The sequence below is a fragment of the Camellia sinensis genome, chromosome 11, assembly GCF_055761805.1.
Source record: "Camellia sinensis isolate YWXY chromosome 11, ASM5576180v1, whole genome shotgun sequence".
Taxonomy (NCBI): Eukaryota; Viridiplantae; Streptophyta; class Magnoliopsida; order Ericales; family Theaceae; genus Camellia; species Camellia sinensis.
Window position 1 is genome coordinate 164,057,367 of NC_138971.1, and position 17,654 is coordinate 164,075,020.

At 33.2% G+C, this 17,654-nt stretch overlaps 1 protein-coding gene across 1 annotated transcript; it reads right to left on the bottom strand.

Annotated features, from left to right (window-relative positions):
• Positions 1-4,234: 4,234 nt before the first annotated feature.
• Positions 4,235-10,903, bottom strand: LOC114324071 (flavonoid 3'-monooxygenase CYP75B137-like). Its single transcript, XM_082896004.1, has 3 exons — positions 10,718-10,903; positions 4,976-5,787; positions 4,235-4,855 (listed from the first exon to the last, which is right to left on the bottom strand). Exons 1-3 carry the CDS (start codon positions 10,812-10,814, stop codon positions 4,235-4,237), a joined length of 1,530 nt encoding a protein of 509 aa, XP_082752130.1. The 5' UTR covers positions 10,815-10,903.
• Positions 10,904-17,654: the final 6,751 nt, after the last annotated feature.

The window sequence follows — 17,654 nt, forward strand, 5'->3', positions numbered from 1 at the left end:
ATTATCACCGATTGGTTTTGAGATCGAACATCTCCAAATATTTTGTATAAAAATTAGATTTAGGGTGCTCTTAAAGATAATTTTCAATCTGAGTCTTTTTTTCTCATCTCATATAATATATTTTTTACAAATATGTATTCAAACTTAACATGACTTGGGAAGTTTTAAAAATAACAAAGGAAAAAATGAGAAGCAATTGATTCATTATAAAGATTCTATCTGAAAATTTATTCCGTAATGCCAATGCAATTTATGATGATTTTGATGTTGACAAATAAATTATTCGCTCAAATGTAAACTATGCTAGTAGACTATCGCAATCAACACAGGATTTTTTTTTTTTGGTCATATGTGCTTGGCATATATATCATGTGTTTTTATTTTTTTGGACACATTAATGTTCTTAATCAACATGTCCTGTTATTATCCATTTTAAAGCATGGAACCCAATTATAGGGCCAAGATGTAATGTTAGAGAGTATTATCATATATTGAACAATTTGGAACGGCTAAGCCAAGGAGGGAAATAAATCATACACTACTACAAATATGACTTTTTGCATATTTTTTTTGCGATTGTTCGACTGTCGCAAAAAACCACTTTTACATTAAAATGTAATTTTATTTTAATCCTCAATCGTATTCTTAACTAACGTAAAAAAAAAATCCCCAACTCTTGGAAAGCTTGCCCTATCCCCTTTTTACTCTTATTTCCCAAATCCATTTTGCTCTCTTCCTTTGAAGACCGATCTCCAACGGTATCAACTCTCTCTCTCTCAAAATCTCACTCTCCACTCTCCACTCTCCACTCACTCGACTCTGTTTTTGGACTCTTCATCTCAATTTTATTGTTCATTTGAAGATTTTGATCAATAGTTGATGAAGATTTGAAGATTTCGATCGATTGTTGATGAATTTGAAGATTTTGATCGATTCATAATCAGTAAGCGTAATTTCTATGATCGATTCATATGGAAGGGGCAATTTTTGAATTGGCTTGGTTTTGAAAGTGTTTGGTTGCTTGAAATTATTGTTGGAATTTCTGGATCGCTAATGAGAGGTTTTCAAAATTGTTTTTATATGAATTTTCCAAAAGCAATGTATTGTCAGAACCTTAGGAAAAAAAATAGTGTGAAATAACAAAACTACTCCTCAAGATTTAACAGATCTCTACATCTCAAAATAATATTATTTGATTTGTTTATGTGATTTTATAAACAAATGAGGAAATACTACTCATTTTCCTCTCAAGAGCCTTCAATTCTGTATGTGATTTTTTTTGTGTGTGTATGAGATTCATGATAGTAATAACAGGATTCAAAATTGATCGAGAAGGGAAATTATACGAATATGTTAGGTTTTATTAGATGAATTTGGTTGTAATTGTTCGTTTCGTTAAATTAATGAAGCTTAGTGTCTAACATTGTTAGCAAATTAGACATCAAAGTTTGCAAACTCATTATTTTTATTGATGTGTACAAAAACAGTTATAGTATGATCATATGTACTTTTGAACGTGGATATACAAAAATGGAAGTCCCATTCAATTATATGCCATTGTGCATCGCTTTGTGTGATTGTGATTGCTTCATTTTTATTTTTGATTGCTGATTGTTTCATATTTTTTCTATAAATCATGAACATCTTTGCCAAGAAACCCATAGCCAAAGGTTTGTGCCCTAGTTTTCTTCTTCCTAATTTATAATTCATATCAATTACGCGAATGTATTCATTCAATAAGAACGGTTTAGATTCAATTACTCAAAATTCTTCCTACTTTGCTTGTATCTTGACTTGGTTATCTTGAACCTTATATAGAAAGATTTGTTCTGTTTCTGTGTTGTTTGATTGTCTTGGTGCACAATAGCGTGTTTGTTTCATGTAATATCTGTGCATAAAATTATATTACTCTATTAGTTTTATTTGTTCTATGAATACTCTATTGCCTAGGGAAAAACAACATAAGTCTAAGATCTGAATAGTGAATAGTAATCAAGCATTCTTACTTGTTGATTCACATCTAGAAAGTAGCTATTTGGGCCATTTTGGAAAGTCGGCAATGCTTTGCTATCTTACAATCTTAGTACTAACCATTTTAATTCAATGGCAAGATCACAATTTTTTTCATGATTTTGCTTTTAGATGAAGTGGAAAGACCTAAAATGAAAATGTTGTCTAATTAGGTGAAGGATCATCTTTAGTTATATTGAACATTAAACATAAATTTGTTTCTAGATTAGGTCACCCTCAAATTAGCTGCATGATTTTTTAAATCTCAACCCCATGCCATTACTATTTTGATTCTTCCATCTTAATCTAGAAACAAAAGATGAGCCTCGAAGAAAATCTGTTTGTGATTTTTGGTCGTTCGCAACTCTCAGACACTTCCGATGATTCTTCAAACATTTTAGTATTTCAGGTAGGCAGTCAGGGAGGTAACAGGTTACAGGCGTCCACGGACTATGATTGCCATTCTCAGGTTTCCATTTCTCTTCTACCCCATATGCTTTTCTGTTTTTTATGCAGATCTCGGGTAGGATTTCTTTCAGAACAGATGTAGCTTTTGTATCTGGAACTGGCTTAAAAGATTCAAGACTTAAAGAACGTCTCAGTAGCCTTATAGGTATCTTCTGTCAAGTTCTGTGCATGTTTCCTTTATCTTGATTGTGAACATTATGTTTATAAGATTACAAGTGTCTCATTCTTTATGAAACTTCCTTATAAGTAATACTGGTATAACTTATCAGATGCAAAAGAAAACAGGCTGCTTGTTGGTATTGCCTAACAAGAAAGACTGCAGAATTAGATTTGAGGTAAATAACCTTTTTTCAATATGAAAAGAGGCAACCAAAATTTTTTAGCAATATGCTAGGAAGTCGTGAAATCTAGAGGACTGCATATAGGATTACATGAAAAACTTCACTTACATTTTTTAAATAACTTGTTGGACAAGTTCAGTGAGGTAGGAAAAAGATCAACTTAATAGACAAAGGAGAGTAAACGAGCATGCTGATAAAAAGAGGGGGGGAAAAGACAACTTTGGGAATGATTGTTGTCTAAAAAGACCTAGAATAAAAACTTCAAAAAATTGTTACAAAGATGGGATTCAGGTCAATTCATAACGTTCATTAATTTGATTTAGTAGAGGAAATGGAAGAGTGAAATTGTTAACACTGTTAAAAGAAGTTAGTGGTGTAGTGCAGTCATTCTCACGGGAGGGTGTGGAGATAAGATGGGTGTGCTGTGATCAAGATTTTAAGTCAATAGGCAATGTGATGATGTCAATGTCATTGACAAGAACTCAGCATAATGGCACAATTTTCCTGACCACGTATCCCAGTCCTCCGACCAAATTTCCCTGTTTATTTTAAATTTAAATATTTTTTGAACATTTTGCTCTTTGGGGAATTGAAATATCTTCTGAATGTAGGATCATATTCCTTTTGCATAAACAAGTTGAACCCCCCCTCCCAAAGTTATATTTCTTTTTTGGTACGCAATATTACAATCCTTTTTGTATGGACACATTGACTTATACTCCAATTTCTTGTAACTTTTTTTTTGTTTATTTTCAATAGTACAAGCTCTTTTTTTCAGCTTTGTAAGTTGTGATAATTTTGCTTCATACTTTTAGGTACCTTACTAACTAGGCAACTAGATGAGAAGGAAAAAGAATTTGATGACAAATTTAAAAAATGCTTTAATTTGGCTGATGAGGTATCCATTCATATGAAATCCTTATATTTTTTGTCATTGTTTCTTGAAATCAAATAACTGTATGCAGAATTTTTAGGATCATGGCATGTCTTTGATAGTTTTGTTGCAAGTAACATGTCACTTTAAGCCTAGTCACATTGGTGACTGCAGGAAAATTATACATTTCTTAAGATACAGTTTATTATTATTATTATTGATCAGGTGCAAGCTTGGATTTGAGGAACATATGTCTCGATGGTAACAAATCAATAGAAAAAATTTGAGATAAATTAGAGTTCTTGTTTGTAAGATAGGATTTATTGGTAAATATCCTAGAAAGAATTGCATTAGATTTTTAAAGTGCAACTAATATTACAATATATCATTTTTACTTTTGCTAGTAGGTTGAGTTCATTTATTTCACTCCCTGTACTATTGTCGGTCCCATATTCTTCTAATCTTTGTTTTTAGTCACATGGGTAATATTTGATAGTGATGAGACAGAGAGTGAAACAGATGATCGATGGTCGTTTCTTGCTTACTCGTAAAGTGTAGGATTAGATAGTCTTGGTGTTGGGATTGCCATGAGAGGCACTCTTTTCTTCAACACAATCCCAAACTTCTCTGACAGGTCTAACTTCTCTCCCTCGGGCAATTTCCAATCAAATGAGTGCAAAATTGAAGCCAATGAGAACAAGAACATCCTCTCAGCCATGGCTATGCCTGCACACATTCTTCTCCCAGACCCAAATGGGAAATAATTAAAATCAGCTCCTCTGTACCCCAATTTTCCATCCAAAAACCTCTCTGGACGAAACTCCAACGGGTTTTCCCAGATTGAAGGGTCCCTATGAATTGCCCATACATTGATGAAAACTCGAGCGCCTTTTGGAATTGTGTAGCCACCGATAATGCAAGTTTGGCTCGGGCAGTGAGGCACCATGAGAGGGAGGACAGGGTGCAATCGGAGGACCTCTTTTAGTATGGCCTGTAAATAGGGGAGTTTGTTTATGTGAGACTCTTCTACTATGCTGTCTTTGCCTACTACTGTCTTCAACTCTTCTTGTGCTTTTTTCATGACCTCTGGCTTGTTCATCATCTCTGCCATGGCAAATTCTATAGCATTGGAGGTTGTTTCGGTTCCACCCAAGACCATATCCTATACTCACAGATTGACATTTCGTTATAACGCAAAAATAAATTAGCTATTATTTTGTATTACTAAATGAATTTTAGGACTTGCCATAAAGAATTTAAATTGGAAGAGACTAAAACATACCATGAACAAGACCTTGAGATGGGTCATGGTGAGAGGTGTTTTGGCATCTCCTTCATTCTTCAACTGCAACAGAACTTGTAAAAAATCCTTGTTCTGTCTACCACCCTCCAATCTTGGTCCTTTATCAGTTATTGCATCAAAAATCCTATTGAACCTCATAACTATCCCCAACAATTGCTTCTTCAGCCCTTGTAAATCAAACCGGGCCAAACCCGGGAAAAAATCCGACAAATTGGGCTTCCCCAAAAGCTCCATTGAATCCGCCACCACGACTCGAAAATCCGCCCCAATGCTAGCCCTTTCTTGCCCCTGAACCGTCACACCCCACAACATGCTTGTTATTGCATTCAGAGCAGTCAGAAACATCTGCTGACCCACATGAACTGGAGACCCGACCCTGCTGTAGAGATATTTAACTGTATTTCGAATCTCTCGTCGGCGGAGGTAGTAGACCGAGTCAAGGGTGGCGCTACCAAGCACCTCCCGGACACAAACCTTCCTCAACATCTGCCACCCGGGCCCATGCGGGCTAAAAACTATATCTGAATCACCTTTCGCCACCGCAGCACTGGCCAACTCCGGGACATCACGGTTGGCGAAAGTGATGTCATGATCCCGGAGCATTTCCCGTGCTGCAGATGGCGAACTGACCACAATTCCCACCTTTGTACCCATCGGGAGCCTCATGATCGGACCGTAAGTCCGACTGAGGCTCTCGAAACACGAGTGGAGCTCGGGGTCAAGGAATGGGAGGATTCCAACCACGGGTAGGCCGCGTGGGCCCGGTGGCAGCGGTGGCTGATTCTTTTTGCTATTGTTTGTAAAGATCCATACGTACCATGTGATTGCGAGAACGATGAGAGTGAATAGAAAAAATATATTGTTGGTGTCCCACCAACATGACCAAGCACCATAGAAGAGGGTGCATAGTTTGTTGAAGAAATAGGTAGTGAGAAACATTGTAAATGAGTATTCTTGACGTTGCCATTGTTGGATTGTTTTGAACTTATAATAGTGTGCACAAATCTATTTTACTAGACCACTGGTAACAACTCTCACAATTCTTCGTAACATCTTTATTAATGTGTTATTATAGCTTATTAAAAGAAGTTTGCCATTGAGTTACAATATGCATAATTGTGTTGGTTAGCACAATTAAACATGTTGTATTTAATAAACATGTGTTGATAAACATGTTGTATTTAATTCTATATTAATATGAATTCAATTGTGTTGGTTAACACATTAATAAACAGTTTTTCTATTTGTACATAAATTTATTAATGTTGTATTTATTAACACATATTTATTAACTCAATAAGCTATTGTAATATGTTTTAATAAGTTATTGTAATATGTTTATTAAAACATATTGTAATAACATGTTTATTATATTTATTAAAACATGTTTATTAAAAGAAGTTTGACATTGAGTTATAATATGCATAATTGTGTTGGTTAGCACAATTAAACATGTTGTATTTAATAAACACGTGTTAATAAACATGTTGTATTTAATTTTATATTAATATGAATTCAGTTGTTTTGGTTAACATATTAATAAACAATTTTTCTATTTGTACATAAATTAATTATAGAATTAAATACAACATTAATAAATTTATGTACAAATAGAAAAACTGTTTATTAATGTGTTAACTAACACAATTGAATTCATATTAATATAGAATTAAATACAACATGTTTATTAACACATGTTTATTAAATACAACATGTTTGATTGTGCTAACCAACACAATTATGCATATTGTAACTCAATGTCAGACTTCTTTTAATAAACATGTTTTAATAAATATAATAAACATGTTATTACAATATGTTTTAATAAACATATTATAATAGCTTATTGAGTTAATAAATATGTGTTAATAAATATGTAATATTTATTAAAACATATTGTAATATTGTAATAGCTTATTGTAAAACATGTTTATTGTAATATCTATATAACAAAACAAGGGTGTTGATGGGACATTTGTCTTAGGTGGCATACGAATTAATGGTTGAGATTACACTTCTTGCCATACATTTCAAGGGTTGAGATCACACTTTTTCTTTCTTTCTCAGGCTTTGCTTTTCCAGGTTTCAAATTTCAAACATTTCAAGGGTTTGATGCCTCTCTCTCTCTCTTCCCCATTCCAGGTTTCAACGTTCTCCCCATTCCTCCCCTCTCTCTCTCTCACATACAGTCAAACATACTCTTTGGTTTTCTCTCTCTTCTACCCGATCTCCCTCCATCCGAGCCCATCTAATGCGGATACCCAACCCCAACCCCTGCCCCAACCCAAACCGTAACCCTCTATTCATTCTCTTTTTTGCCCATTGCAACCCCGACCACTCCATTCAATCGTTCAAAGTCAAGCGAGTCGTCTTCGATCAAATGGTGGGCTTTGCAAGTCGTCTTCGACCAAGTCAACCTATTATAATAGGTGAGACTGATTTCAATTTCAGATTTTCTTCAATTTCTTCCAACAAAACACTCTTTCTCTCCTCAGTTAGATATGTGGGCCAACTATTCCTTTTTCATTTTTGAAACTTTCGAACTCAATCTACTGTATGAATCTCTTCATCTTCTATGTTTTGCAGATCACGCTGGAGAACCCACTATGTTATGAAGGTAACGATCTAATTGAAATTTTGAGTTCCATTTAATTGAAATTTTGTGTTATGATTATGAGTTGTGTTTCTACATAATGTGTTTAACCCGTGTGTTTCTAATTTTTATTTTTTTTAAACATTTATTATCAGCATGTGTATATTGTTTTAGATCTATTGTTAAACTAACTTGCAGGTTCAGATTTTGGAGATTGTTGTAGAGCTATTAGTGTTTCTAATTTTTTTATTTTATATTTTTTTAACATTTATTATCATCATTGTGTATGTATATTGTTTTAGATCTATTGTTAAACTAACTTGCATGTTAGGATTTTGGAGATTGTTATAGAGCTATTGATATATCCTTGAGTTTATAGTAATTATTATTTTTTCGAGTCATGATGTAGTGTTGATAACTGGCTTGGTTATTGTGTTTTCTGTTTTATTTATTTTAATTATGGAATCAGGAGTGTCATAGACCTTCAATTATGTTTTCATTGTGTTCTTCCCTTTCTCAGATGCACATGTTTCTCTTCCAAATCCTAGGTTTTAATTTATGCATCGGAGAATTTGTTTCCTTTTTTCAGTTGTCATTTTGTGACTTTGAAGATATTCTAGCCACAAAGTATGGACATCTATAGGGCTTTGTTTCCTTTCTATCGTCTTCTTCACTTTGATGACCTACGAAGGCCATATGAGCCTCGACAGGGCTTTGTAAGGTTTATCAGTTAATTCAAACTTAAAATATTTGGTTTTTGTGTCACTTTTGCTCTTATTTTGTGTAATTGTGTCATATTCTTTGATCATAATATGAATGGAAAGGAAAAAAGATTATTCCTTATTTCATTTTGTTTGTTCTTTTTCTCTCATTCAATAATGTCATTGCCTAATAAAAAGAGTAACCATTGTAAGGAAAGCAACCATCTCAATTATTTTCTCTCTCCATGCCTCTATATCTCCTTTATATGTGTCAAGGTTATGTCTCTATATCTATTTTCTTGATTAGCTTTTATTTTTCGTTGTATTGTGCATCATTGTGAATAGCAGTAGCTTGGTCAGTTTCTTTTAATCTGTGTAAACAATTTTCAATTATTATTCTAAATTATTGAATTGAAATAAGTGAATTGCAATGGTAAATCATTCATCTGTATTTAAGAAGATTGGGCAAATTTTTATGTTCATTTTTTAAGGAAAAAAAATTGTGTTAGTTTTTTCAAGTGTTTTTGGTACTGATTTATTTATTTATCTATCTATTTTATAGCTTTAATTGTGATTGATTCATACAATTCGTACATGAAGCATTACTTTCAATTTGCTTAATAGGCTCACATTAGAGAGCTTGATAAAAAAGTGAAACTTCTTAAAAATCTTTTGTATCCAAACATTGTGGTTGGAATTTGATTACATTTATGTGTTCTCATTACCTAAAAATTTGGTAGGCTTACATTAATTTTATTTTATTTTTTTCAATTTAATTCGACATTGATTCATTTAACACTTTGTTTTTTTATTGACAAATAGTATCATTTTATCAACAATCTCATGATTCTTTGATTTTGAAGACCATTAAAGCCTTGATAGAGCTAACTCTGTGTGTGTGTGTGTGTGTTTTTTTTTGTTGACTTAAATGTACTATGTAATTTCTTTCTTTTTGTATGCCATTTGAGAGAGAATTTGTACAACCATGACCATATCCATTTGTAAATGGGTTACAGAAAGATAGATGTTGGTTTTTTGGGTCCAACATTATCATCCAAATTCAAAATAATATGTATAATTTTTTAGTAGAGGGATAATTCTTCTACTTTCTCCACTTTTTTTTTTTTTTTTTTTTTTTTCTTCTTCTGTCTGTCTCATATGCAAAATCAGCAACCACCTGAAATTAAAATCCTATTGTTGAAGCATGTCATACAGTCCAATCGTATTGGTGAGTTGACTTTAAAATGAAGTGCTAACCACCCTCTTCCGAACTTTGCCGATCTACTCTAGCCTTGCTCGATCCCCCCCCCCCCCCTAAAGCTCCAACTCCTTCTGCCCAATCCCTAACTCACTCCCTTTTCTCTCAAGCACTATTTTTGTTCTTTATAGTATCATTGTTTGTATAATTTTGAATATTTTTTACATCGTTCATTAAATATGTTTGTATTTTTTTTAACCATTCCCATTACTGATATAATTTTTTATCTATTTTTTTATTTAATTTGTATTACAGGAGAATTTGTAATGTCCCTTGGTTCTTCGATTGTAGAATGGTGAAGCTATGTTAAAGGTATGAAAATTTGGTATGGATTTTTTCTAAATCAATTTTTGAAATTTGATTTCTTCTTACTTTAAGAATAACAATTTTTGGTGTTTCTAATATAATCACTATTTGTAAGAATATTTTTTATGTGATTCATGATTTTTTGAATTTTTTCTAAATCTATTTCTGAAATTTAATTTTTTCTTGCTAAAGGTCAACAATTTTTTAGGTTTCTAATATAATCACTATTTGTAAACATTTTTTTATGTGATTCATTATTTTTTTTCCTATGTATTTTTTTATTTTATTTTATCATTTGAATACTCATGAAATCTATTTGTATATTTGAGGTTCATGTAATTTTAAAAGCATTATAACAAGAAGAGGACTCATAATTTGAGGTTCACGTAATTTTTTTTAGTAACTCCTGTACTATTGTTTATTTCCTAACTACATTTTTTTGTTATTTCGGCCAATAATTCCCAAGCCTACTTCCTGCACATTTTCACATTCAAAAGCTGTTGTACATGGTTTTCTAAAATAGAATCCCCTCTAGATGATCTTTTGCGTTATTCTGCAGGAAATAATTTAAGTAATTCTGATTATACTTTTACGACATCATCCAAATAATTGAAGGTATTCATTGATAACTACTTTTCATATTATGCCTAATCAATCATTATTTTTGTTTGTTGTTGATTTTGATGTTTTTGATTTTTTATTAGTTGATGCGCTTTTAAATTTCTTTAGCACATTAGCTGGTTTACATTGGTTTGATTGAATTTCTATCTTTATGAATTTGATAAGTTGTTGGTGAGGTAGAGAGGGTATGCGATAGGGGAGGGAAAGACAAATAAGGTGGTGACAATGTGATGGGGGAATAAATTTGAAAAAAAACAAATATTTAGTTTTAGAGAACATTCTATATAACAAGGAAGGGTAGTGTTTGATCCAATGGCTAGGATTGTTTCTCCCTTTCATCCACGGTCCATTTCCAACACTGATTTTGAAAATGTATTTGTCCTATGTGGCAATTTGGATGGTCTAGATTACTTTAATCCAGTGGTCTATTTTTTAACACTTCACCCATCTTAGATTCTAGATATCTCTCAACCCCTCCTTAGCTTTGTCCATTCCTCCTGAGCTTTTCCTTTTTTGGTTTTTTCCTTTTCCCGTTCTGCCAACTAATAGATCTCTAAAAACATTTCTATCTTCAACTCAAGCTGTGATGAGATCCTTAGGTGCCTTTGTTTTCTAATTTGATTTTGATTTGGTGTTTGTTTACAATTCTATTTTGGATTTGTTTTTAAACATATGTATTCCTAGCATTGTTGTTTAGATCATATGAGAGCTCCTTTATTTAGATTTTTGTTTGTCTGTTTGCTTTTCCTTTCTTTTTTATTTATTTATTTGTTTATTTCTTTTATTTATTTATTTTCGTTGTTTTGGACTTTGTTGTTAACCATTTAGAGTGAACTTTGTTGCATTAATATCCTTAATTTGATTTTCTTGGGAAAATTGAATCTTTGAGGACTGTTTGAGGATTAAAAATGGAGCGTGAGGCTAACAGTGAATTTATGGAATATCAGATGTTGATAATTTACGCTTCATTTTGGTTGGGGAGGGCCTTTAGGCACAAGTCATTTGCTAGATTATTCTAATATATTCTTCTTTTTGGTAATGTCTTTTTCTCACAGAAATGCTTTTTTTTTTTCTTTTTTGTTGAGATGATGAATTTTTTATTTTGTCACAAAAGTATTTTTTTTTTGTTTTTAATTTTAAAAGAGGTTCAACAACCTTCAAAGTGTTGACATCGTAGTTTTTTTTAGTCCCAGGATGGTTCTTGAATAAATTTCTTATCAACTGGTATGGTTCTTGAATTATTTATTTATTTAACAATTAAAATATTAGTATGATTCAAGACTATAAAACACTTGATACTTCATAATATTAGTATTGTTGTTAAACTTTTAGTTTTGTTAAGTATATGTGGCTCATAAGCTGGTTTTTTGGCTTATTACGAAAAAATGTACAGAAAGTAGAGAGGTTATGTGACCAAAATATAAGCCAATAAGTCAATGTTTTGGTTGATCCAGATGTTTTGGCTTTTTTAGATTTTGTGAATGATTTGATTTTTTAGCTTTGTTATCCCTTTGGGGGCTGAATTTTTGTATTCTTTGCATCATCTTGATGCTTTTTAATAAAGTCTGCTTATTTATGAAGAAAAAAAAAATATGCTAAAAGCTCCTCATGTTCAAATAATTGAATGCAACATTGTGGTCTTTTCTTAATTCCGGCACTGATACATACTTAGGAATGTAGTAATAGGTGTAATATCAGCTTTGCCATGGACTACTAGATTTGTCATGTTCATCAAAAATAAAGAATTTAAAGTGTTGACATCGCAGTTTTTTTTAGTCCTAGGATGGTTTTTGAATAAAATTCTTATCAACTGATATGGTTCTTCAAGCATTTTTATTTATTTAACAATTAAAATATTAGTATGTTTCAAGACTACAAAGCACTTGATGCTTCATAATATTAGTATTGTTGTTAAACTTTTATTTGATGTTACCGGTAGGTTGTGTTGTGTCAAGTTTCTATTGTTATGCTTCTAATTATGTTGAAAGCTCCTCATGTTTGAACAATTGAATGCAACATTGTGGTCTTAATTCCGACATTGATGCATACTTAGGAATGTAATAGGTGTAATATCAGTTTTGCTATGGACTACTAGATTTGTTATGTTCATTAAAAACAAAGAATTTAAATTTGTTCTTGCATGTAGGATTTTTTTTTTTTTTTGGTTTGCATATTCCGAATTTTTCTTCCAATGAAAAGTTGGATAAGTGAATATTGACCCAAGGGCACAATAAGATGGTGGCTTTGTTTAAATACGTTCGTAATTTCTAAACATATTTTCTTTTAATGGGATCGTGAGAAACAGGGGATAATGTACTATTAATGATTGTGTAAGATCTTAGATTTTAAAGATTCAAGTAGTCTCTTCACTATCTAATGAAATCATGCATAATGTAGTCAATAATTTTGTTTAACTAACTATTACTTCAATGGCTATATATTTATTTAACATGCTTACTTAAATTAACTTTTCTTATGTGGCATTATGTAAACAAATTGTAAAGGTTCTTCAAATCAAGGAGGTCGAACGAATTGAACCAATCTTTTATAATACTAATTCACATATTGTAGTGATGGATGCATTTGGTAATTCTCGAAGGCATTTGGAAGCATTGTCCTTTTTTTAACACTACGTAGAAGGAAGTGCAGTACTTTATATTGCTTTTCCTATTTAGTTCTATGATACTCCATTACAACTCAATGCAAATTTTTTGAAGGGAATAAATCGGTTATCTACAATACACTTCATACTTACGAAGGTGAGGAACCTTGACTAGGTGTTCTATTTTTTTAGTTTTAATACAATAGTTTGTTTTGCCTCTTAGCTTTTGTCGGCAATAGTCAGCTTGGATTGTTTGGATTTTCTCAAGTGTTACATTGTTTTAACGGTAATTTTTTTTTAAATAGGTTTTTTTTTAGCCTTCTATGAGGAATCATGTATTTTGATCATGAAAAAATTGTTGAAGTGTGAATGTGATAATTGCTGGTATTTAGTTTGATAATTGCAGGTAAATTGGGGAAGACACTGGTGCTTTTATCAAGAAGAGTTACGTTAGAAATTTTTTTTTTGTTCAATCTCTCTTAATTCATAATTATTGGTTTTCCTGTTTCTCATAAATATTTTGAATGAGTTTTCCTATTATGATTTCTTTTAGTTGATTTTTTAAAGGCAAATTCAAGTGTTGGAGTGATTTTGTTACAAGTGACTGATCAGTATTAGAAACATTGTGGTTGTGTTACTTTTTTCTATGTGTGTTAATGATTGGTCTTTCATTCTTGATTGGATGATTAGTTTTTTTGTTTTTTAATAAGCTATAATGATTATTATTTTGTACCAAAATGTTCATTCACCATTCTTCTTATGTGTGAAGTATGTCATTTTGAATTGATTTGTTATAATTGAGTTCTATAGCGCAGTGAAATTGTTGTCATTTTGAATTGATTTATTTTAATTGAGTTCTATAGTGCAATGAAATTGTTGTCATTCTAAATTGATTTATTTTAATTGAGTTTTTTAGAGTGTGAGGTACCACAAAAATTGTTGAGAGTGCCTTTAGGCACGAGTTATAAATTTTTATTTTTTTTACTTTTCATTTTATTATTTTGATTTGCAATTTTACTGAACATTATAAATTTTAAATGCTTATTCCTTAATTTGTATTAAGGTTAGGGAGAGTTGTTATTTTAATTGAGTTTCATAGAGCGTGTCGTACAAGTAAAATTGTTGAAAATTCTTTAAGAAGAATAAAAAAATGCTACAAACTCCACAAATTTTAACATGATACGTATAAATTACAACTGTATTTTGATTATAATATTATTTACACCGTGCTTTTAGGAACGGGCATACACTAGTGTGTTAATAAAACATGTTAATAAGCTATTGTAACTCAATGCCAAACTTCTTTTAATAAACATATTGTAAATAGCTATTGTAACTCAATGCCAAACATACTCAATGCCAAACAAGATAAAGATGTTGGGAAGCTATTGTAACTCAATGCCAAACTTCTTTTAATGTGTTTGGCATATTACAATAAGTTATTGTAACTCATTGTAATATTGTAATAGCTATTGTAACTCAATGCTAAACATATGGTTACAATATGTTTGGCATTGAGTTACAATAGTTTATTACAATATGTTTGGCATTTAAGAAGTTTGGCATTTATTCACACATATTTATTACAATAGCTTATTGTAATATTGAGTTAATAAAACATGTTAATAAATAGCTTATTGTAATAACATATTGTAATATTGTTTTAGTAAACATATTACAATAGCTTATTAAAACATATTGTAATATTTATTAACACGTTTATTAAAACATGTTTATTAAAAGAAGTTTAATAAACATGTTATTATAGCTTCTCACATGTTTATTTATTAATTATTGAATTCATATTGTAACTCAATGCCAAACTTCTTTTAATAAGCTATAATAACACATTAATAAAGATGTTACGAAGAATTATAAGAGTCGTTACCAGTGGTCTAGTAAAATAAATTTGTGCACACTACTATAAGCTCAAACCACTTTGAGTACCTGTGAAGCATGATTTGGTCATTTTTGGAGTCCTGTTGCTTGAGTGACAGTCTTTTCTTCTAGGATAGCTAATGTCAAACTGCTTAGCCTAGTTATTTGACAAAGTGTAGGCCTCTTCTTTGTATAAATGCCAATTTTCAAAATTTTGTAGAAATATTCTGATGTACTGATCTTTAGGATGCAATTGTGGATGACACTGTAGATCCCAATATGAATTTGGACCATTTTTTGGTTAGGGAAGTATAGGAAGGTTCAGTGGTCGGGGGAGGTTATTGATTTTAAATATCAGGGAGATGTGTTCGCTGATTATGAGAATGGAATTGTGAGTGAGGCAGACTTCTTATGCAGTGGAAGGATTTGATGCATTGTATCATTTCAATTGTACCATGATAGCTAGGATTTTTCTTAGAATAAGGGACATGGTGGAGCATTGGAAGGGCACTAAAAATTGCGAACACCTAGACCACCTTATTAATCACTCGTACTAGCTTCTAATTGATTTAACTATAATCAAATTCTAGAGTTTGGAATTCTGTTTCTCTCATTGAATGGAATCTCAACCTCCATGCCCATCGTGCCATGCTTATTACGCATTTTTGACCTTTTACAGCTTCTAGTTGGTAGTTGGCATTCAATGGTTTGTAGTAGTATCCCAAAACACAACATCTTTAGGTTGTTCTTTCTCTTTGCAAGGAGTGGAATTATGTTAGGAACTAAGGCTAGTACATCCAAATTGTACCGAAGATTCTGCTCAGGTAGATTTGGTTGGCTATAGCATTCTGTTGTATCCTAAGGTTTTGGACTTTCTGACAGCCTCTTAATCTCATCAATGATATTACTGTTATTCAAATCTGTGGGGACATAATTTTTGAGTGACAACACGTGGCTGAGGTGTCACCGAAGTGCCAGCCGGGGTGCCACGTGTCCTGGTCATGACGCCGAGATGATCTCGGTTAGGCTGAGGTTATCTACGGGAATACCGGAATCCGAGATAAGCGGATAAGGGACAAGAGTCCTAGATTGGGAGAGGACTTCAATTTGGATAAAGATAAGACTCTTAGAGAGTTTATCCCAATCTAACTGGGAGTCCAAGATTAACGGTAATCCTAAGTCCATTGGAGCTAAGCTTCTATTGGGACTAGGTTTGTGTTGGCTATAAAAGAGAGGCACCCCCATGGGTCTAAGGTACGCTTTTTATGTTCTGAATAGTGAGTTAAGCACTTTTCGCTATCTTTGAGAGATAACTGATTTGATCGTTGGAGTGCCCCCGGGTGGACGAACCACCGTCGGAATCTCTTCTTTTTGTGACAGGTCATTCGGGCTTAATCTATTCTGCCAGTGTTTCTCCAGTTGAGTTCTAGTTTGGCAGTGTGGTCAGAAATCGACACACACAATTTGGCGCCGTCTGTGAGAACGAAAGGAGAATAGATGGCCAATGACGGACAGAAAGAGAAGGTTGGAAATGACTTCCCTATTGGAAGTGGGAAACATATTGACCTTGACGTCGAAGAAGATAATTGCAACGAGGAAACTAAAGATCAGAGTAACAGAGAGAAATACATCGGCCAGGGAGGTGACGTACCAAAGAAATTGGACTGAAGCGAGTATTATAACGAGGATGACCTCTAGGTATGGAAAGATAGATGCCTACGGAGGGACGAAGAGATGAAGGGGATGGCGGACCTGCAAACGGTCATCAATTTCATGATACAAAACAATGTCATGTAGCCACCGTTCCCACTGCAAGACTCACTGATTCCAGCGGCCAAGAATAATGCCCAGAAGGGAGGGCAGAAAACAGTCCCTGTAGCCCCTTAGCACACCAGGACCAAGGAGCACTCTCACCGGCCTTCGAGGGAAGTCGGGTGAGGAGAATCAATGAAGGGAGATTCACGGAGGACGCATCGTACCAAAGAAGCTGACCCCAAAGAACATCGGCATGTTCAGGGGAATGAACTCTGTTTTGACGCAACTAATGGAGAGAAGTCCACGAACGGCTAAAATCCAGAGATAGCTGAGCTCTTGGATGGACTAAGAAGGATCTGAGGGATTACCTCTAGAGGAAACAACAAAATGCCGAGGTAACCTCCCCCGTTAAGTCGAGAACTCCGTTCTCGGTAGAGTTGGACAAATTTGAGGCCCCAAAGAGGTTCAGTATGCCGAGGTTCCAGATATACGACAGTAAGTCAGATCCCAACTTTCACGTCAGCTTGTACCTGAACTCGATGGCACTATACATAGGGAACGAGCCGCTGCTTTGCAAAGTGTTCCTCTCATCCTTCGGGGAAATTGCATTGGACTGGTTTCACAAGTTGCCGAAAGGATCTGTGAAAACCTGGGAAGGCCTAGCTAATATGTTTATGGCTAAGTTTGTGACAAACAAGCTACAACCATTAAGGGTGGACTCCCTGATGGCTCTGAGAATCAATGAGGATGAAAGCCTAAGGGCCTATGCCAAAAGGTATTATGAGGTATTCAACCGGATACCCGAATGCAACCAAGAGGTGGCGGTCGTGTTTTTTAAGAATGGCCTAAAAGATGATTGTCTGGTTCAAAAATCATTGGCAAAAACACTGCCAAAAAGTATGAAGGAATTAATAGCCAGAATATAGAAGTATGCCAAGGCCGAG

What these genes read in the sequence shown, in the direction of transcription:
- LOC114324071 (XM_082896004.1), bottom strand. Translation starts at nt 10,814, where the DNA reads ATGAAAGGGAGAAACAATCCTAGCCATTGGATCAAACACTACCCTTCC. An exon ending in ATATTTGTTTTTTTTCAAAT is followed by an intron (nt 5,788 to 10,717) that starts TTATTCCCCCAT and finishes TTACAAACAATA; the next exon opens with GCAAAAAGAATCAGCCACCG. An exon ending in ATCTCAAGGTCTTGTTCATG is followed by an intron (nt 4,856 to 4,975) that starts GTATGTTTTAGT and finishes CTGTGAGTATAG; the next exon opens with GATATGGTCTTGGGTGGAAC.